This window comes from Danio rerio, chromosome 7 (assembly GCF_052040795.2).
Source record: "Danio rerio strain M-AB ecotype USA chromosome 7, GRCz13ab, whole genome shotgun sequence".
NCBI classification, from domain to species: domain Eukaryota; kingdom Metazoa; phylum Chordata; class Actinopteri; order Cypriniformes; family Danionidae; genus Danio; species Danio rerio.
This window is the reverse complement of record NC_141027.1, coordinates 48,398,298-48,422,500: the sequence shown is the minus strand read 5'-3', so window position 1 is coordinate 48,422,500 and position 24,203 is coordinate 48,398,298. Positions and strand designations below refer to the sequence as shown.

The window sequence follows — 24,203 nt, the reverse complement described above, 5'->3', positions numbered from 1 at the left end:
ATTTTGCATTTTTTCTATAAAAATAATAAACAAATAAATAAATAAATTGTAGCAACAAATGCATCAATGCTTGTGTTGTTTGGATGCGAATATGCAGACATTTTTGTTTTGTTTTGTTTTTATCTTAAGAAGTGATGATTCTCTGTAAACCAATAGTGAGCAGTGAGTTTAGTTCCAACTTTTTGGTACCATAGTGTTGTGCTAGGTTCCAAAAAACTGGTAAGGTAGGATCTCAGTTTTAGCACTTCATACAGTGCAAACGGAAGTAAATGCAACTCAGGCTCATTGTGGATAGGTACCCCTGTCTACATTTCTGTAGAGTGCAAGTTAGGTACTTATGGTTGCATTTCATTTTTAAAATAAATGCTATGAGGCAGTATGGTGTAGCCGACGGCTTTGATCCTTTTAGTGCTACCAGCTGACCACTAACCTCTGTACGGACAACTTTATGGGTGTAACCAGTTTGTCCAGTTACTTACTGCGTACGCCGATGAACTTGAATGATGAAGCTAAACTGACCGTAATGATTAGGTTTGAGTCTAGTGAAGAACATTTCCAGTAACCAAATAGAATAGAAGCAAAAAAAATAAAAATAAACAAGAGGCTGAAAATGTCGTGAAATCATATGGCTTTCTTTTTTGTAGATTGTATTTGAAAACACTATCGATTGGGTTTAGGGACGGGGTGGATGGGTCAGTAGGTCAGTCTGAGTCAACCAGTCGACAGCAAGATAACATGGTTGGCTATTGTGCCCTCTGTTGGATTTAAGCAAGAAGAGGACCTGTGTGAGAAATTTTTTAAATGGTCAAAAAGCATACACCTCTGATGAATTTGGTAAATTAAAAATTACCTTACCTACATTACTTGTAATGTAAACCTGGTTACGTATCCATAATGAGCCTGGATTGAATAAAATGTTTACAGAGCAGTACCACTGTCAGTGAAAATGTAAGTAATTAAATAAGACATTTCATAATCTCACAAACTGTGTATCGTAGATGAAGCTACTAGCAATCAAGTCAATGCACTTTCCCTACTGTAGATTGTGATTGCATTAGGAATGCACAATATCCGCAAGAAATCTGTGGCAATTTCAAAATTGCAAGAAAAATTGCTTTTGAGTTTTGCAGTGTTTGCTTATCTTTGTGTTAAAAAATGTGATCGCAGAATTGCAAAATCCTGAAGGCAGTGTAGTAATGTATTAAACTCACTGTGAAAAGGATCTAATTAGTAACTGCTTTACTGTTTCAGGTGTTATTGTAACTGCTATAAAGTTTGATCGGGAGAGCCAGAGAGAGTATGCGGTGACGGTGACGGCCACGGATCAAGCTGCGGACCCTCTTATAGGCATCTGCCAACTCAACATTTTGATCCTCGATGAGAATGACAACAACCCCAAATTTGAGAACCTACGTTACGAATGTGAGCTATAATCAATTTCTTTTCAGACTGCTTGATTTGCACTGTGTTATTAAATGTAGTTAGTAAACAGAGTTAATTTTTCAATATGCACCTTAATAAATGGGGGAAATTTCTAGCAACAATCAATTTCCACATTGTACATGAAAATAAGGCTTTTGCTAGCTATGTCTTTCATTTTCATGACATCCATCATGCTTATGCTGAAAACATGCTTTTATGGTGTACAGTAATACACTTTAGGTGTTAATCACACAGTACCTGGAAGAGCGCTATGGTATTGTATTTTTAGCTACTATGTTCAAAGGTTAAATATATATGTGTTAAATATATACTGTATATGTTGTGATCAGGAACTCACAGTGATGTTGTTCAAAACCCATGCTGATTTGTAAGGAATAATTGATGGCGGGCCACGGCAGTGGTGATGTGGCCACGACTTTAAGTGGAGGTTAATCATAAGGTTAACATAAAAAAAGATTAAAATAAATTAAGATATTTATTATTGAATGTACAATTGTTAATATGTCTGTAATTTGGATCGCTGATTGAAAAATCTGACTGATACAGATTTCTTTTTTTTATTAATAGGTTGAAAGTTTGTGATAAACCAACAAAATGTAAATATAAAAGAAACTTCTGTAAATCACAACATTACAGAACAAATAATTGCTAACATATGTTTGCTGTATGTGAATCGTGTACCAACCCACACACAAGATAACTCTTTGATCTAAAACTTATTCAACTTATGCATGGAAAAAAAAAATATGAATTACTAATCTAAGAAGTTCAATTCTAGACTTTCACAATAGATTTGACTTTGTCCATCGACTTTTAGTATGCATGAGCAGTGCTTGAGGAGTCCAGTGAGATGTGGACAGGGCTACGGCAGAAAAAGAAACTGCTTGTTGCTGTCCAGTCTGCTTTGGAAATTACTCCTTCATGATTATTATTATGCAATGGTTGTACTGCTTCTAATCAGGTTGGGCACAGTATTTGGTGGTTTGTGTTGGTTTTGTCTAATTTAAGATAATATTATCCCTACTCACTTTTGTTTTGTGGTTATCTTTTTTACAGTATGTACAGTAAACATTTGTTATGATAAAGTTACAATACTATATTGCAGAGATATGTATCAAACTGATTTTTCATTTCTGCTAATACTGGTTCAGGGTAATCAAAATCACTTAAATACGCAATTTCAAATATGTTAACAGTGATAGTTAAAGATTAACTTGTAAGCATAAACAATTTAAATTTGTCCTCATTCACTTGTGTTAAATATGATTGTGCAGTGCTTGTGCTGTCTAGTGTGGTAATACGTGAATAGAAACCAAGTTATTAAGCAGAGGTTCCTTTTACTAAATTGCTGTCCTGTGCTGTCCCTAAGTTTCAAGAGTTCACAGTTAGATATTGCTTGACGTTATTACCAGACGCTATTACCAGATTTGAGATGCTCTTCCAACAAAGAACCCTAAGCTTGGATGCAATTGGGCCCAGGGCTCCCACCAGGTCAATTAACATGTAAGAGTGTCAGAAATTAGGTAGGTCTCGTGAGCTCCCCCTGGTAAAGGAGGAAATGAGGAGATGGGGTAGAAGGGAGATTCTTCCAAAAATAAAGTTAGGGCAGGATAGTGAAATCTTTCTATTTATTGAACACTGTAAAAAAAAATATATGAACAGTTAGTCATGACAGCACATGTTTTTAATTCATTGTAACTTATTAAACTAAGTCAATCATGTTCTAACTTAACTTTGTAAGTTATGCAAGTTGTTTTAAGTCAGTTTAGCATAATATAAGTTTAATGAATGCATAAGGTTAATTCAATTTAGCCTAAAAATGTAAGACAACCAGGATTTTTTTACAGTGTAGGCAATCTGACGGGATTATTGCAGATTACGGATGAGAGACCACCTGTGATTAATCATATCACATGCTCCTATCAATATCGACTTAGATGATAGCTATGATTTACATAAAGAAGATTGTCATTTTCTCCTATTCTGTGGTCTCAGTATAATACTTGTTGGTTTGTGTTGTTTACATCATACAAATTTATTTAATAGAACCACTTTGCCTGTTTAATAAGCAATTTTTTTTTCTAATTAACCTTTATGTCAAACTGATTTTATATTGTTTGCTTATTTTGGTTTAAATTAATCAAAAATTTCTAAGTGTTTTTTTTTTTTTTTTTTTTTTTAGAGAGAGATGAGTACAGTGGTGGCAATTATTGTCTTCACTGATGTTTAATAAGTAGTATTTGTATAGTTCCTGTTTAGTACTGTATAGTCTAATGCAACAGCACAACAATGAAATCCAAGTAGTTGTTAAAAGTCGTTTGTTACTTAAAATTGTGAGAGAAATCACAGAGAATTTGTCATTTGCAAACAATAATTAATTATTAAATTAGTCAGACCCCCTTTTTTCACAATTTTTCTGTGATTTTTTTTTGATAAAAATTACAGATTTTGTGGTGGTAACTCCCAGAAATGTGAATTGTATTTTGTCTGTTGATTTGTTGGCTTTGCATGTCAAACCCTGGACATTACATCACAGAACTATACTTTAGACATTCTGCTTTTTTTGGGTTTAGAATTATTAAAGTATTTTGCACATGGACTTTCTAAGACAGAATGAGGACATGTGATAATTATCAGAGGGTTTTATCCGATTATCTTTCAATTTCATGTTAAGTAATCATAATCTTTCTTTCAACAGACTTCCTGCGGGAGGACACGATGATCGGTACCAGTTTTCTGCGAGTAGCCGCACATGATGATGATTACAGCACCAATGCAGCCATCACTTACTCCATGTCCGAGGAACAGCCGGAGTATCTACAAGTGAATCCACTGACTGGCTGGGTCTATGTTAACCAGCCCATCTCGCAGGTCAGTCCTGCTCCAGACACACAACTTAAGCTCAGTTCAAACCAAGTGAAGCTCTTACAGTTCAAATGTAAAGTAAGACTGAGTTTACCTGAGTGTGTGGGCGGCACGCAGAGTTGTGCTCTTTAAAATAAAAACAGCAAGTTTCAGACGAAGTTTCAGGAATACTTTCCAGTAGAATGATTCATCATTAAATCCTCATAGAGGGCAGAAGTTCGAGGTGTGTGGAAAGAGATCCAAAATTGCACTTGCTACATGAATATTGTATATAGTTCTTGTGTGAAGTTTTAAGATGCTGCAGTGTGAATGATTTAGCAGGTCCACAACAGTTTCACACAGCACTCTGCTCAGATAATTGATTGGGTGCTAAAAATGTTTTTATGTGATTGTTTTTTTTTTGTATAATAGTTGAGTTAACCTCGTGTAGAGGAATAAAAAAGTTTTGTTTAAGCAATAATAGCGATTATTAATGGGGTGTTTGTGTGTGTGTGTGTCTGAGAATAGAGAGAGATTGTGTGTGTGTGTGTCTGAGAATAGAGAGAGATTGTGTGTGTGTGTGTCTGAGAATAGAGAGAGATTGTGTGTGTGTGTGTGTGTGTGTGTGTGTGTGTGTGTGTGTGTGTGTGTGTGTGTGTGTGTGTGAGTAGGTGTTTAGGTTTGAAAGCCAATGATATTGGACCACCTTTGACGAGAGACCTTTGTAAAACTGTTGCCATGACTACCAAGGTCTTGTGTCGGCTGGTGTATATGGTGAGGCTTTGTCTGCCCGTGTTTGAGCACTTGTATACGTTCTTTGTGCGATTAAAGACAGTGGGCGAAAATTGTTTAGCTGTCATTTCACATCATTCTACATTTAGACAGCCGCCTGTACAAGCCAAAGACTGTGAATGCAGACAGCATCAGTGATTTTGCTGATATGCGCAGGCATTTGAAGTAAGATGACAGACAAATGCAGTGATGCATCTATTTGTTGAGTTGACACACTTGGCATGGTTCCTTTTACAGGTGACCTGTTGTTTCAAAGTACTGGGATGATTATTTGTCCATTTATGTGTATGACAAGCTCCTCGAAGTTGATGGGAAATAGTAATATTTACATTTAGACATTATGTTACAAGAATATAATGAAATGTTTTGTAACATGGATTTTGTGTATGTGTTGATGTGTGTGCATGCATGTTTGTGTGTGCACATGTGTGCGTGGTGACAAAAAGAAGATCCTTCCCAGCAGGCACATGTCAACATGACATCAGATTGACGTTGCACCCCAAGACTGTGAGGATGTTGCATTTTTTTTGGAAATGAAAATTGCATTGACGTCAAAACCCAACGTCAGGCTGATGTCAATGTCCAACGTTCAGCCTAAAATCAATCAAATATCAACCAATTATAATGTTACAGCTTGACGTTGTGTAGATGTTACCATTATGATGTCTATCAGATGATGGATTTGGGTTTCCATACCTGACGAATAAATGTCAGTATTTGACATCATTATGATGTTGGTTTAGGATGTTGGCTCGACTTTGGATTTTGGTCACAACCTAAAATCGACCAAATATCAACGTTATTTGATGTAATTATTGGACGTCAAAATAACGTTGTCCTTAGAAGCTGGCTAGACATTGAATTTTGCTCAACTGACATCACGACCTAAATCTAACCTAATATTAACGTCTTATGACATTGTGTGCCTGCTCAGTTAAGGTTTAGATCTATGCATAATCATGTAGACAATGCTGACAATTTAAAAAGAAATTTTGGTCACACTTTATTTTGATGATCCTTTTGTTGAATTTAAGTTTCATTGCATCTACATGCCAACTAACTCTCTATAGATTATAAGTAGACTGTTAAGTTGGGGTTAGAGTTAGTGTAGGATGACATGTACTTGCAAAGTCTCTTATAGTCAGTTAAATGTCTGTTAAAGGAGCATATCAACAGATATTAAGCAGACAATACTCAAATTGACCATCAAAATTAAGTGTTACCGAAATTAGAAAAATAAACCTTATATTATTATAAACCTAAAGTCAAAACATCTGATGCAAGTTCTTTCTTTTCATGCATTTAATGCTACTTTTAATGTCCTTAAAATGGAAAGCATGCCAGTTTTGATTTTGTTTTTTTTTAATCTAGAAATATCCTGAATGAGAAAATAAATCCAGGTACAGTATGTGCTTGATAAAAAAAAAGTAAAATAAACTTATGAAGTGCAATGTAGCAAACAAGGTTAAAGGGGTAAATATAATTGAGGAGCTTATTTGCAAAAACAGATAACTCTATTTTAGCAATTTTCAAATATCATGGTTTTGTGTTGTGCACTGAAGCGTTCAATTGGGGAAAAAATACATAATGGAAGTGACTAAAATTGAGTTCTGAAGTCTCAGATTAATAATTCTTAGAGTATTGAAAAATACAATTGCAAAAAAAAAACTGTTTTTGAAAAATTCTAAAAATACAAAAATAACACTTCAAATAAAGAATCTTAATAAAAGTTTATTAATAATAAACATTTAAATTAGCTTTCAGAATTAACTGTAGCAGAATTAATATTACACTGTTCAGAAAGCAGAAAATGTAATTGTCTATCAATTCTGAGAAAATATGTATACTGTATAGTCTGGTCAACAGAAATATCAGTAACACTTTATTTTGAAGGTCCATTTAAGTATTAGTAGACTGTCTGCTTAATATCTATTGATACTGCTCCTTCAACAGACATTTAACTGACTATAAGAAACTTTGCAAGTACATGTCAACTTACGCTAACCCTAACACTAACCATAACCCCAACCTAACAGTCTACTTATAATCTAATGAGAATTAGTTAGCATGTAGATGCAATGTAACTTATATTCAACAGACCATCAAAACAAAGTGTGGTCAAATGTTTTATTAAAACATATAATAGTGCATGTAGAAAATTGTAGTTAAATTGGCTGATCTGTGCTAATCAAGTTATCAAATGAGTCTACAAGGAATTAAAACCAGTCACACACTGCTCCTCAGTTAAGGTTTAGTCAATTTTTATTTTATTTTATTTATTTATTTTTTATTCCTTCTGCTGACAGTGTTGCAGAGACTGATCCTAATACTGTTCATAGCTAAACTGGTGAGAAAGTCCAGCTTCTGTGTTGAAGATTACCAGCTGAGATTCTTAGTATTATCCTGTTCTCTTGTGCATTTGTCTTTTTTTGGACACTAGACTTTTGGGGGACTTGAATGAGCTAGACACTTTGAAATGATGAAACTTTCTTGAAATCACAGATATGGAAAGACCAACTTCTCTTGCTGTGGCTGAAAGGATCTTGAATTGGCCTTCATCTGGACAACCTGCTGTCAGATGGTTTCAGTCACATTAAAAAGATTCAGACTCAGAGAAAATTGGAAAGTAAGGCTTCCAGACAAAAAAGGGTTTGCCAAATAATTAAGAAGATTATCACCAGGTGCCAAATTTGGTGTATTGTAGTATGCATATATAGTAAAAATGATATTTGAAAAATAGCACTGGCCAAAATTAGAAGGAAATTTCAGATACATCCCAGTTATTAACACAAATAACAGGGATGTATCTGAAATTTCCTTCTAATTTTGGCCAGTGCTATTTTTCAAATATCATTTTTACTATTTATGCATACTACAATACACCAAATACATGTTCAGACAATCTAGCCTTTTTCTTCTTTTTTTAATTTTTATTATGTACAGTGTATTGCACACATCTGTTCTCCTGCAATGTGTGGTTGAATAAAGTTTTTTTGATGGAAGGTTTTAAAATAAGACTAAACACCTAATAGGTGACTATGTTCTATATCATGGCGATAGCTAAAGTGATTACTTGTCTTAGTTAATGGTGTCCTCTGAGATTTAGTGGCTAGTGGATGTCAGTAAATAGCACAGGGAGAGGAAGAGGTTTAACAGGTTGGACATCAATCATCTTTTATCCCCCTACCAAATTCAGTTCACTCTGTGTATCATGCTTAAATGGTATTTATCATTTGAACTCAGAATTATTTACCCCTCCTTTAATTTTTTTTCTTTTTTAAATATTTCTCAAATGATGTTTAACAGAGCAAGGATTTTTTCACACTATGTCTCATAATAATCTTTTCTTCTGGAGAAAGTCTTATTTGTTTCATTTTGGATAGGATAAAAGCAGTTTTTATTTTTTAAACACCATTTTAAGGACAAAATTATTAGCCCCTTTAAGCTAATTTGTTTATCGATAGTCTACAGAACAAACCATTGTTATACAAATACTTGCTTAATTTCCCTAACCTGTCTAGTTAAACTAATTAACCTAGTTAAGCTTTTAAATGTCATTTTAAGCAGTATATATGTATCTTGAAAAATATCTAGTCAAATATTATTTACTGTTATCATGGCAAAAATAAAATAAATATTAGAAATATAGATATTTTTAGAAATGAGTTGTAAAAACTATTATGTTTAGATATGTGTTGAAAAATCTTCTCTTCGTTAAACAGTAATTGGGGAAAAATAAACGAGGATTTAATAATTCAGGAGGACTAATAATTCTGACTTCAACTGTATATTACTTGTTTAAAAAAAATATTTTATTATAATGTTAAAATTAAAATATTGTAAACAATTTAAATGTGTTTGAATATAGTTTTTAAAACAAAAATATACCTTTTAATAATACATTCTAATTTTAATTTTCTTAAACTATATTTATAAATATTTCATTATGTATTAAATATGTCATACATGTGTGTATTTATTTATTTATTTATTTTATTATTTTATTATTTTTTTTTTATTCATAAATAAGATTTCCATTGTTTGTTCGGATAGGACACAACTTAAATGCAACGATTTCATTATCTGGAGTGTTAAAATGTAGATAGCTGTTTGTTAATTCAGCTGTTAGCAATTAGCATATTACTAGTCAAAAATGATATTGTATAATGATAATGATTTAATGATAATGATAATGATATATTAACAATATTAATAAAAAAAAACATGTTAAAGGAACATTATATTTGCTTGATATTCTACAGATTTTTATCATAAAGTAAAATCATAATCAATAATTTCGGAATGTATGTATATATGTATATTTGTATATCTCATGCTACTGTACATAAGGCTTTTTTGCTCAAATATATCACTCTGAGGTTCAGCCTGCAATTCTTTGTCTTAGTATACTTTCTACCTGTTGTGTATTTGGCATTTTAGTAATTAATTGTGTTGTTTCCAGAGGACCTACATCAGCAGGCAGATCATTGCTACAGATGGAGGGAATCGCAGTAGTTCAGTGGAGCTGGCAGTCACCATCACTAACGTGAAGAACCAGCCTCCACAGTGGGAGAAGGACAAATATGAAGTGGTCATACCTGAAAACACTGTCAGAGACACTCCAGTTGTGGTATGTGCTAAACAAACACTCAGAAAATTACATTTGTATTATTAATTACAGTTATTTTTCAAACTAATCTAAATTGAGCTGAAGCATAACATTTTTTTTATATTATATTAGTTATATTATATTATCTTATATTTATTATGAGTTATGTTTGTTTGTTCGTATGGGACAACTTGATTGTTTTAGGTCCATTCCATAAATGTGTAAGAACTAATAAGTCGACTTAATTTCTTTATGTTGCCCCTACACAAATGGATTCTATGGAACCTAGCATTTTTACAGAGTAGTGCTGACCGCTAATAGAAACACAGCTAGCTAGAGTTCTAGAAATGTTAATTATTGACTTATATTAATAAATAGTTAATAAATAAAAAGATAACATTATGGTTACACAGGTTGATTGTATTTGAATAAAAAACAGTGAAGAGGAAATATTGTAAAATAGTTACAATTTAAAGCAGGGCTCCCAAACTCCCTGCCCGCTAGCAGTTTTGTTCGAGTTGGCCTCTGTGATTTAAGCCTAACATTTCATTTATTTGTTAAATATTGGTCATCATCATCAATGAGGGTGGTGTGTAAAGGAAGCACCCATTGGTATGGTCCTGTTGAGGGCTGTTCATGTTCTAAACTCAGAATAAAATGATTAACTAAGGCCCTGTTTACACTTATATGTTTTAGTTTTAAAACACACAAGTTTTGCTACGGTTACGTCTTCCATCTACTCTACTCTGGAGTTTTCGAGCACCGAAAACTGAGCTTTTTGTAAATGCTGAAGAGGCCATTTTCATTTTAAAATAGTGCTACTCTGTTTCAGTGTGGACAGGGGAAAAAGAAGACATCTGAAAATGGAGGTGTGGCTGCAGACATTCGCCTCTCTGATTGGGGCTTTTCCTCAGTAATAAGTAGCTTACACACAGTTCAGTCTTGCACCCTCTCCTTGTAAGTTCAGACTGATATGGAAAACAAACTCCCGAGGACACAACAGATAAATCTTTAAAGGGAACTGTGTACTTTATAACCTCATTCACATCATTCTGGGTACATTGATTCACTATATTAACAATAAAATGAAAACATGATTTAGGGAACTGCCTATTTTCATTTTGATATTAGCAACTTAACAGACACCAAAAATGTTGAGGCATTGTGTTGCTACATATTTATATGAAAATCATCTTCACTGTTTGCATAACATAATGGAGCCTATAACATCACTGCCTCCTTTCATTTTCATTGAAAATACGAAACATAATCTCTCTTTTGCTGATCAGTTTTAATAACCAATAATGTCCATTATAAAAGTATAATGCACAATACGTTTATTCATTATAGGATATAAAGGCAAGCAATCTTTGCGCTAAGCCAAAACACGTTACCTGAGAACAATTAATAGATTCAAAAGACCAAAGTTGGGGAATATCTCATTGAATAGAGACAAGATGAATTAAATATCACATTTAATAAATATAATTGGATTAGATCCAGCGGTAGATCCTTGATGAACCGTCTAACATGCACAGCTCTCATCGCTGCAGTGCAGGCCAGAGTGTGTGTGTGTGGTCACGTGATGTGCATTTTGAGCAGTATAGTGTGGACGGAGAGTTGTTCAGAAACGCTGGGTGAAATGCCAGTGTGGACGTGGTTTATTTTTATTCTAACACGCCGGTAAAAAAATGTTGTTAAACAGGTCGTGTAAACATGTCGCGTAAACGGGACCTAACATTGCTGCCTTCTACTTGCTTATTCTACCATATTGCTGACAACAGAGACACTCAGGGTCCTGTGGTGTATGGGACACATGTTCTCCTTGCTAACGTGCTGTTAAGCATCCTGCTAGCCAATTAGGTTATTTAAACAGTTTAGTTACTAATAGTAGTCACGACTGGTTATTGTAACTCCATTTGCCCACATACAGCAATCATTACAAAATCGTAATTAATAATTTCTAATAACTGATTTATTTTATATTTTCCATGCTAATATAATATTTTACTAGATTTTTTTTTCCAAAATACTAGTATGTAGCTTAAAGTGCAATTTAAAGGTTTAACTAGGTTAATTAGACAATTAGGCAAGTTAGGGTAATTAGGCAAGTCATTGTATAATGATGATTTATTCTGTAGGCAATGAAAAACATATATTGCTTAAGGGGGCAAATAATATTGACCCTACAATGTTTGAAAAAAAAAGTAAAACTGTTTTCACTCTAGAAAAAAATAAAACAAATACAACTTTTTTTAAGAAGAAAAAAAAATATTGGAAATACTGTGAAAAATGTTGTACTCTCTTAAACAACTTGAGAAATATTTAAAAAGCTAAAAAAACTAAGAAATAAAAACAAAAATCCCAGCAGAGATAAAAAATATTGCCTTTAACTGTATATAAATAAATGGCAATTTCACCAGTGCTAAAAATATTGTAAACAAAGGTCTAAAATCAAAAGGCAAAATAAACATAAAGCATCAGCTGAATGATTTATCACTGTGGTCTTCAAGGCACACCTGTGAGGCACTCCATTAATGACCATGTCTTTCATGTGTGCATTGAAGGAGTGTTATGATGGATGTGGATGAGTTTTAATCCCACAATAAGGTTCTGGGTATTCCTTCAGGGGCTTGAGTTCCCAGACACTGTCGAATTTACTGTCATGTACTGGCGGTTACAACTGACAGTCTGTGCTTTCTGCTCGACCACACAGAGTCTTCACACAGCTTGTCACAAAACACATCCACAAGCACACACATACACACACACACATGGTTTATTTGAACTAATAGTAAGATGCTGTTGGGTTCTCTAGATTCGCCACTTCAAGCAGCGCTCCTCTTTCCATGCCATAAATCATCTGATGCTCTGCTTCAAATTTTAAAGACACCGCTTCATTATGTTCAATATTTAGAACGTCGGCCAATAGCTGAGTCACTGGATAATTTATGGATATTTCTTTCCCGCTTTTTCCCTCATTTTTTCCATCTTCATTTGGATAAAAAATGCACTGAAAGCTTTTATTTGCAAAATTTCCTGGAATGCTTTTATTGCCATTAAGCCAGTTATTAATGCAGATGAGCATTTTATGAAGAGCAGCACAAATAAACAGGGCAAAAATAAACAGAATAACAATAAATATAATAAAAGAAAGACCATTGCACAGAGGTAACTCTTGCTGTCCACCTTTTAATTGATCTTGTATTTAAGAGTTGATTGTGTTCTTGTTGCTATAGGAAGTAATGGAGTCTTTTTTTTAATTGATCTGTAATGGTGTACTCATTAGAGTTGCCCCATTAACAGAGAGATTCACTATTGTCATATTCAAAGACAGGGACTAAATACCCTAAGGACAGAAAATGTCTTGAAGATAAAGATCAGCCTGTTTATTTAAGCAGAATTGATCAGAATTGAACAGTGAACAGTGTTGATTGTATCATTTGTTTTTTGTTTGGATTACTAAACTAAACATTGCATAGTCCTAACAAGATTCACAGTTTGATTTAAAACAATTTTAAATTAATTCTGCAAACTACTTATGGCATTTCTTCCACATTTCAATTTAAAATATTTTTTTTCGATATCTCATGATTTTTGTGACAATATTAATGACAAATACAACATTTAAGGCAAAAAATGTGGAATTAACACATTACCAATTAACACTGTCACAGATTTTTAAGGTACAAATCTCACTATTACCAATCCATCAAAGGGCACCTATAATGTAAAATCATTTTTTGTAAGCTGTTTGAACAGGACGGTGTGTAGGTATAATGTGTCCCCAGTAATATTGGGGTGATCTAAAGACCATAAGTCTCTTTTTTTAAATTTCCTGACAATAAAATAGGATACAGACTCCACACATTTCGAGGCCCACTGCAATGTGACGTAGGAGTGCAGTTTCCCCACCCACCGAATTGATTGACAGGCACGTATTAACATGTCTCCTTAGTAATGCATATAATCATATCAATTGGGAATAAAAGATCTGTTTAGCGCTCTGTGATCATCAGTCATCATCAAATGTGATCAAGAAAGAGTTTTACAAATTCACAATTTTTTTAAAACAGAGCATGTTTGTAATGAACTACAGCAATTTTATAATTTTTATTTTTACTTTATCACCACAACCACACGTCAGTACAATTATTAAAGAACTCACTTTAATCCCAGTTTATTGTTACTTTATCACCACAGCCACATGTCAGTACAATTATAAAAGGAGACACTGTAATCCTAGTTCGCGGACCTTAAATCACGTTTATTTTGTACATTAACATAACGGATATCCATACAGCAGTGGATAATAACGTGAGAACGGTGGGCGGGAAGAGCTAGCAATAAAAGTACAGGCAACAAAAACAGCTACATTGTGTTCAGAGCAGAAAATACCAATATTTTGAAATATATAATAAATAATTTGATGGGTGTTTGAGCTGAAGCTTTGCAGACACATTCTGGACACACAAAAGACTTATCTTAAGTTATAAGGTAATATTTGGGTTAAGGTTTAGATAGGATAGGTATTTGATTAGTAGGATTGGGGTTGTAGAATGAGATCATGCATAATATGTGCTTTATAATTACAAAGCAAAAGCCCTTTTTATTAATAGAAAGACAATAATCCAGTGAGATGAAAGAGTGAGAATAGTGAGAATTAATCCATAAACTAAAGTGTCACCATTTACTCAACCTCATGCCTAAATCCAGCAAATCTTCAGTAGCAGAAAAATTTTAAGCAGTCCCTTTTTAATATTTCTATTTTTTTTTCTCTCTCTCTTTCTGGAAATAATGTAAAAGTCATTACTGTTACTTTTGGTCAATTTAATGGATCCTTGCTGAATATGAACATTAATTTATTTCCAATCTTACTAACCCCATGTACTTTTGAATAATACTGCATATGTGAATATTAAACTTTTCCTCCTTTTTAGACCATCAAGGCCACTTCTCCACTGGGTGACCCGAGGGTGACTTATAACTTGGAGGATGGATTGGTGCCAGAGAGCAACATGCCTGTCCGTTTCTACCTGACCCCGAATCGTGAAGATGGCTCTGCCTCTATACTAGTTGCTGAACCATTGGACTACGAGACCACCCGCAACTTCATGCTCAGGGTTCGAGCTCAGAATGTGGCTCCTGTACCACTGGCGGCCTTCACTACTGTGCATATAAACATAACAGGTAATGGGCATTTACAGTAGATAATGCAGTAGATTTACAGCAGATGGGCATTTACTATAGATAATGCAGTAGATTTACAGTAGATGGGTATTTACAGTAGATAATGCAGTAGATTTACAGCAGATGGGAATTACAGTAGATAATTTAGTAGATTTACAGTAGATTGGCATTTACAGTAGATAATGCAGTAGATTTAAAGTAGATGGGCATTTACAGTAAATAATGCAGTAGATTTACAGTAGATGGGCATTTACAGTGGATAATGCAGTAGATTTACAGTAGATGGGTATTTACAGTAGATACTGTAGTAGATTTACAATAGATGGGCATTTACGGTAGATGATGTAGTAGATTTACAGTAGATGGGCATTTACGATAGATAATGCAGTAGATTTACAGTAGATGGGCATTTACGATAGATAATGCAGTAGATTTACAGTAGATGGGCATTTACGATAGATAATGCAGTAGATTTACAGTAGATGGGTATTTACGATAGATAATGCAGTAGATTTACAGTAGATGGGTATTTATGGTAGACAGTAGATTTACAATAGATGGGCATTTACGGTAGATAATGTAGTAGATTTACAGTAGATGGGCATTTACGATAGATAATGCAGTAGATTTACAGTAGATGGGTATTTATGGTAGATAGTAGATTTACAGTAGATGGGCATTTACGGTAGATATTGTAGTAGATTTACAGTAGATGTGCATTTACAGTAGATAATGTAGTAGATTTACAGTAGATGGGCATTTACGGTAGATAATGTAGTAGATTTACAGTAGCTGGGCATTTACAGTAGATAATGCTGCAGATTTACAGTAGATAAAAATTTACGATAGATAAGGCAGTAGATTTACAGTAAATGGGCATTTACGGTAGATAATGCAGTAGATTTACAGTAGATGGGCATTTACGGTAGATAATGCAGTAGATTTACAGTACATGGGCATTTATTGTAAATGTAGTTGATTTACAGTAGATGGGAATTTATGGTAGGTAATGTAGTAGATTTACAGTAGATGGCCATTTACAGTAGACAATGTTGTAGATTTACAGTAGATAATGCAGTGGATTTACAATAGAAGGGCATTTACAGTAGATAATGTAGTAGATGTACAATAGATGGACATTTACAGTAGATAATGTTGAAGATTTACAGTAGATAATATAGTAGATGTACAATAGATCGGCATTTACAGTAGATAATGTAGTAGATTTACAATAGATGGGCATTTACAATAAATAATTTAGTAGATTTATAGTAGATGGGCATTTACAGTAAACAATGTAGTAGATTTACAGTAGATAATGTAGTAGATTTACAATAGATGGGCATTTACGGTAGATAATGTAGTAGATTTACAGTAGATAATGTAGTAGATTTACAATAGATGGGCATTTACGGTAGATAATGTAGTAGATTTACAGTAGATGCGCATTTACAGTAGATAAAGTTGTAAATTTACAATAAATGGGCATTTAAAGTATCATTTAACTCAGTCAGCTCAGTCAGAAGAGTTCTGCTCCTATTAAAGGATTGAATAGAAAGATACTGTACCATGAAAACCTCTAAACCCGCATTAGATTCTAAAGTACCTTGTTTGCTTTACAAGCAGTGAAGGACAACTCTGCTTGCAGTTGGTAGCTAAATTAGCATAATTTAGAGGACATGGTGTAGATATTACATAGTATAGAAACATCTCAACATAGCTTTGCTGTATCTGTCAGAGTTTATTTATATACGTTATGTTGATTATAATGAGATTTGAAGGGGAGCATTGACATGACACACTGCTCTTATACTCAGAATGCATAAAGTATGACTCAAGTGGATATTTTCACTGCATTGCAGAGTTAAGGAGACGTGGGTCAAAGATGAGATGGAGCATTTTGGTTTTCATATCCAATGAAATATGTCAATGGAATATGCTCTGAAATGTCAAAACAGTGATGAAATAATGTTTCATTGTCATTCAGCATAACACCTTTTTTTGTTGTATGAAACAATTATGTTAAATAAATAAATAAATAATCTGACATGTCCATCTTAAATATATAAGAGAAGAATATATCATGATAAATTTTGCTATGTATTAAATGATTACACAATTATTGCTGGTAAATCTGTAAAACTAGTGGTTTAAAGCAGGGGTTCTCAACCTTTTTCAGTTCGGGACCCACTTTTTTCTTCGAACAATTTTTTGAAGGCCCACCTGACTGACATTTTCTTTAAAATGTTTGTGCTACCCATTGCGCTACCACATCATCATATAAAGATTTAAAGACCAGAATTTATGGAAATCTGATGCTGCATCATCCCAAATATATATTGCTGTCATATTAGTACTGGCGCCGTTAACCCGTGGCACCGTCACATCATCCAAGTGGATGCTGCACACTGATCGAGGTGTAGAGAGACTCCCCTCCCATGATTATGGACATACATGATTAATACAGTATATAAATGCACAATACTTTCTTACTATATGATACAAGCTTACTTAGAATATTAACTATTTAAAAATTTATTTCCTTTTTTAAATCTTCTGTAAATATTTGGAAAAATTGGTAATAGTCATTATTAAAATATTAATACATTCTTATTACAATTAACTTCCAATTCCCTGAGACTTTTGTTCATCTTTGAAACACACATTATGATATTTTAGATGAAATCTGAGAGCAATGGTTCATCCTCCACAGACACCAGTGTTTCTGAGACATTCAACATCCGAAAACCATAATCATAATTATATGAAGCTCTAAGATTTTTTTGTTAAAAAAAAGTAAAAAACAACATCTATGTCTCACATCAGGTCAGTGTGTGTTTACTATGGGCAATACAATGCTTGCTGGTTGACCTGATCCTCATAAACATGCACCCTGATCTGATGCAGGAGAGAAAATACACTGTAGGTGAACAAAGTCATGTTTACTGTTTTTGCCTTCCAACAGTGTTTTGGAGCTTCGTAGACTTCTCAGACAGTACCCATTCTTATGTGTGAAAATAAAGAAATACAGCAGCAGCACATTAGGAGCAGTAGCGCAACAATCTTTGTCTTACATGTTAACATTACACTGGACAATTTGCTTTTGTATTTGAGCTGCTTTAAATCAACTCAGATATGTGCATATCTGGCAATTCATGGCCTCTTAATCATCTCCATCCACTGAATTGACGGTATGACTAGCCCCTTTCACAAAGTAAAACCGGTTAATATCCGAAAAATTCTGAAACGACTTTTCTGGTAAATTCAAATAAGCAGTTCTCACTGGCAAAGTAGTAATTTTTCCAGAAAAGACCATTCACATATCCATTCCAAAATAGAGGTAAATTCTGACACCAATAACCAGAAATGGCATTTAAATGCCTGCGCTTGTATATGTAAACATTTGACTACATTACAAACTCTGGATGGATAAGTATTGTGAGCAACTTCGTTGAAAGTCGCAAGTCGAGATGTACATAATATGTGTGTGTGAACGGCTGCTTCACGTAGACACGCGTCAGAGCTTGAAGGTAAACAAACAGCGGTTTATCATAAGCATTTTATCGATAATTTTTGACACAGTCGGCATTAAGACGGAACATAAAACATTATCTAACTAACATCTAGCAGCTGAATGTTTCTGGAAAAATATTCAAAGGCTTTTATTTTCATAATCAGCGCGAATGTGAATGCGTCTGAATGTTCTGATTGGCTAAAGTAGATGTCTTACGTCTTGCATTCTAGACGTCTAGACGTCCTCTTTCTGGCTATTTTCCTTCTGCGTTCACACAGCGCAGCATTCCGGCAAAAAGGACCTGTTCACACATACAGACCTTTCCAGAAAATTACTGGCAATATTATGCAAAGTTCTGTATGTGTAAGAGGGGCTACTGTCTCTCCACTCCACCTGTAGCTGGTGTGTGGGGAGCGTTCTTGTGCTGTTATCTTGTGGCTGCCATCACATCATCCATTTGGATGTTGCACACTGGTGGTGGTGTGGAGAGACCCCCCTCATGATATATATATATATATATATATATATATATATATATATATATATATATATATATATATATATATATAAATACACACCTCACATTACATTACATGTTATCTCTACTATCTGTTGATTTGCGAGCTTGTTTACAAGTCGTTTAAATTCTTTCACATTTCTTATTAAAGCCATTTACAAGAAAATTTATTTATGTTAACTTTAATTTAATTTAAATTGACAGCTTTTCATATGTTTCCTGTTTGCACATCCAGGTCATTGTCCTTATCAGTTAGTTTTTTATAATCCATTCACACTTTTATTGCAGAATTCACCCTATAGGCTTTATTTCATCCCACCCTGTCTGTTCGGCTCTACTTTAGTATTCCTCTGTGTTCATCTCTTCCACTGCAGGAAGTCTCTCCACTTCCCTGTGTAATTTACAGAGTTTGCCCCGCAGTGTTAATCCGACTCCCTCTTCATGGCTGAATCCCTCGCTCTCCCTCAGTTATGACTGCTCCTTAACACTGATCTAGCTACAGTTACAGTACAGTACTTACAAGATCTATGTTAATGTGTCTGAAGCTGAAAGGAAGATCCTGGCACCTGATCAGGATCAGTTTCGTGATCTGCAGACTAACAGCTCGGCGAAAAACTCTGTTCAGCATAAGCTGGAGACTAATAATTAATTTGTTCTGTTCCCTTTGACTTATTTACACCACCGCTGCTTTTAAAAGGACAGCCGGTGCTGGGTTTAAAAGAGAGAGAGAGAAAAAGAGAGATAGGGAAAGGCAGAGCGAAATGAGGGACTGCTGGAGGGAGAAGGTCGTAATGGATTTGGCCTTCCTGTTTAATTCATGGTTTACGGCTTTGGCTGATAGAAAATTAAAACCTCAAAGTGCATCAGATGGTGATTAGCGTCTGGAATCATTGAACCCATTAAAGATCTTACCCTAAATTCCAATGTCCTCATGTCCCTTCTAGTATTGAGAACAGCACTTTTTTTATTTTATTTTTTTTTACCAAGAGAGCAGACTTGGTATTAATTTCCTCTTGAACACACAGAATCCACTAACGTAATAAGCTTAGATAAGACGTAATGTCAGAGTTAAGATAAGTCCGATTTGTTTCTGCTGGGAAGAGTTTTAATTTCCCTCAAGCTACCGAGAATATTTCTGCATATCTGCATATATACGAGGGCAAACTTTCGCATTAAGACTGTAAACAATGCACAAACATCGATTCAGGTGAATAATGTTTTGTTAAACGACATCTGTTCTGTGTAACAAAAGCCACATTATTCCGTTTCTTTGAATGGCAGAGAGTCTCCATTCATATCAGCGTGCAGCAGACTTGCAATATTCTTTCTTTATGTGACAGCCGAAGAAAAGCGATGGAAATATTATACCAGTTGTCTGTCGGGTTTTATAACTGATACCCCACAAGGGACCACAGAGATATGGCGCTGTTTTGGTTTGTTAAATTAACATTGCGACCGTCTGCTTTTGACAGATGTCAACGACAACGTTCCGTTCTTCACCTCCTCCATATACGAGGCCTCTGTGACGGAAGGGGTGGAAATAGGGACTTTGGTTCTCCAAGTGTCAGCCAATGATCTTGACCTGGGGCTGAATGGAAAGGTATGTAATTTTGAGTTGAATTAGCTATTCACTGAATCTGCCTCCGCATAAACCTGTAAACACTGCACACATTACTACACTGACTATTGTGCTCACTGTGGAAAGATCTATACAATTCTAAGAACATTCGTGATATAACTCAGCATGAATAGCATGATATTCTGTGACCTCCAGAACTCACTTATTTATTCTGATAAACTGACTACCTTTTCTCAGCCTTGTTTTGGAAGGGCGAACATGTCTGCAGTGCTTAGGTTTCATTATTGTGTACATAATAGCATTCTGTGCTGCACACATTCTGTTTAGATATTTCTTATAAAGGCATTGAGAAAAAGGTATGTTTAATATATCAATTTGCAGAGTTTCTATCATTTTGTATATCATTTATTCAACACTACTGTTCAAAAGATTGGGGTAGGAATTAAAATTTTCTTCTTTATTTATTCATTCGTTCATTTTCCTTTGGCTTAGTCTTTATTTCAGAGGTCGCTACATCGGAATGAACTGCCAACTATTTTAGCATATGTTTTACACAGTGGATACCCTTTAAGCCTCCTTTACACACACACCCATACCTTGGAGCACCCAGAGGAAACCCATGCCAACATGGGTAGTGATGTGATGTTGTGCGCCGTGGCTTCAAAGCATGTATCAAAAAACGATACATCTCGCAGTGAAGCAGTATACTGGAGCTCGATTAGTTTTGCAATAATCACGTGATCAGTGACATCCGAAGCTTTATTTTTGCCTATACCCACGTGACTGCTTTGAATTTTTATTCAAAGGTTTTAACACCCTCATGGGTTAGTAAAGTGTACAGCGAGAGATTAGACGTCGATTACATACATTTCTACTGTTTGTTCATACAAGCACTGCACCGATCTTACGCACCACTAGTTAAACTAAAATTCAATAGTAATTTATACTAAAAAGGTTTTGAACAATACTAAAGTGTATTAGCATATTTTTTACAACTATTTTTAAAGAAAACCACTGCATATCGTAGTATAGTGTTTAACGGAGGCCAGCTGGCGAGTGCAGCTCGAAAGCACAACTCTCAAAGCCTCCTCCTTAAAGCATTCGCCTCTCATGCAGGAGTCACTGATTCGATCCCCGCTTAGAACGAGTGGGTGGGTGAAGGACTAGTTGGAATTCGATAAATGTAAATTCTTTGGAATACCTTGGATTTTACTGCAGTCATTGGTGCTGTATTGTAACATACCTTATGCGTAAAGATCACAGTAATTGAGTAATTTGTTTACATTACTGTCATTGTATTACTACATGAATGAGTTAGTCAGTTGTGAACATTTGACATTATTACTATAAAGAGCTCTTCCACACTTTAACCAGAAGAGGTCTCTGATTGAGAAAGCTTTTTCCAATACAATTGACTCCAGCGCTTCACTGGTTCAGAAAGCTTTATTTTACCATCACTAACATGGGGAGAACATGCAAACTCCACATAGAAATGCCAGCAAATGGGACTTAAACCAGCAGCCTTCTTGCTGTGTGGCAACAGTTCTTACCACTGAGCCATCGTACCACCTTATTTATGTATTTATTTTTTTTTTTTACAAACTAGCCAATGTAGCAATTGAGTTAACTTAAACATTTATTAAAAATAATCAAAGGCTAACAAGCAATAACAAACACAAAATAAATACATTAAGTAAAAATCAACAATAACTATCAAGATAAACGAAAAGTTCATGCTTCCAAAATCAGTAGTGTTTACTAGTGTATACACAGGGAATTTCCCCTTTAGACATACACTTAAAGGTGCAGTAGTTGATCTGCCAAAATGTTAACCAGTTAGCATAATATCTTTGGTATACAGTCCCTCCCCTGCCGTCCAAAGCCACGCCTCCTGAAATCACAAAAGCGTGCACCCAGACATGACAGCAGACAGCCCACTAGATCTTGTCATTCACCAGTTAGGAATGTAGTTAGTGATTGGCCGGTGGGATGCAGAAATTACACTTATTACTAAGTCATATTTACATAGTATTTCAGTCTGAATATTCAGAGTAGCATGTTTAAAAATATAGGGAGTGAATCATTGTTCAGAAATGACCCAATGTTATTATATAAAACAAACTTCACCTCAGTAAAGCATGGGTCCGTTCTTCGTACGTGGATTACTCAGTAAGCAGGATTTGGATGTTGACGATTTGACATGATCCAGGATCGTTTTGTTCTTCAAAACTTATCCGAGAGTTGTTGTCATAGCAACAGCTCTGGTAGATCAAACCTGGTAAGGAGCAGGCTCAATTTATATAAACAGGATTAGATCGAGTCAGTTTATGCAAAGAAAATACTGAAAGTATGTACCAAATGCTGATATTTTTTTACAGTAGTAGTCATATACACTTAAAATAGTCAATATGTTTAACTGCACTCCGAAATGAAAGTACAAAGACTGCCACCTGGTGGTGCAAAGAGAAAACTTATTGATATGAACTTTTTAGATCGCTTTAGTACAATTTGTGTATAACAGAATTGCACAATATGTGACTTTTTTTAAAGGAATAATACATATGCAGTCATAAACATGTTTTGACAGTTAATATGACGGTGATTTGATGCTTCACAAAAGTTGCAGACACCTTTACCAGTATCAAAATGCTTTTGTAAACATCCAGTTATTCTTTAAACCGATAAAAAACGGCTACTATAATAAAGAAAATCTTTTCTAAATGAAGAACTAAATACATTGATATGCATTGAAATATATGATGAATACTCTTGACACTTGAAAGTGTAAAGCCTGCAGCTCACAACAAATGTGATAGGTTGTTATGTGTCATATTTAACAAACTGTTTACTGCTAATTTGATGTAATTTTGCTCACATGGATAATTGAATATTAATCAGATGATGTCATTACGCTGCTGTGCCGTCAGCTAATCGTTTCATTGCTGGTCATGATTTTGAGGATCGATAGATCTGTCCTTCACAAAACATGCAGCGATCTCAGATCAGTTCATCCAGACATTTTAATCTGATTCGCAAACTTGCTTGAAGAACGAAATTAGAGAGATCAGTTATCAAGATGAAGAGATCCAGGATCTGCCAAATCATCTTAGATCATCTTAGCGAGGTACGAAGAACGGACCTCAAGCTAGGCGGAATAGTGCTATTTACTGAATTTTTTTTGTAAACTAAATAATAATTTACATTATCGATGCTGTAAAAGGACCTTATGGAATTTAGAATAGTTACATCAATCTTTTATTGTGAGATTTCAGTGGCTAAACAACACTTCTGTGCAAATAACCCATTAACAACACAATCTACAAAAGCTTTGCGTGACTAAAAGACTTTTAAAACATATCATTACCTGTCTAAAAGAAATACTTTAGCCATGGTGTCATCCTTCCTAAAGCTCCAAACTCCAATATTAATTCAGGATTTAAAAAAAAAATGTTGATTCAGTATTTGATTTTACAGTGAATGTGATTGTCTCATGTGATTGTCTCGCCACACATTTTTTTTTTTTTTTTTCTGGAAATAATATTTCTAAAGGAGCTGTTGGTATGGAATCAAAACCCCAACAATCCCAAACAATACAAACATAAAATTATAACAAAAGAATACTAAATAAAAATAAAAAAAATCTGATAAATTATCATATGATTACAATGAAATGACACAAGGAGAAAGTACTGAACTATTGAAACGTATTTAACAC

The 24,203-nt window shown here is 34.4% G+C and overlaps 1 protein-coding gene across 1 annotated transcript in view; it reads left to right on the top strand.

The window, feature by feature from the left end:
• si:ch211-186j3.6 overlaps nucleotides 1-24,203 on the top strand; it is a 453,204-nt gene that overhangs the window by 258,005 nt on the left and 170,996 nt on the right. Inside the window, exons 10-14 of the mRNA XM_087261712.1 lie at nucleotides 1,252-1,422; nucleotides 4,142-4,314; nucleotides 9,542-9,709; nucleotides 14,629-14,878; nucleotides 20,382-20,509. Of these exons, the coding sequence (XP_087117838.1) occupies nucleotides 1,252-1,422; nucleotides 4,142-4,314; nucleotides 9,542-9,709; nucleotides 14,629-14,878; nucleotides 20,382-20,509 (890 nt within the window). The remainder of the gene's footprint in view (nucleotides 1-1,251; nucleotides 1,423-4,141; nucleotides 4,315-9,541; nucleotides 9,710-14,628; nucleotides 14,879-20,381; nucleotides 20,510-24,203) is intronic.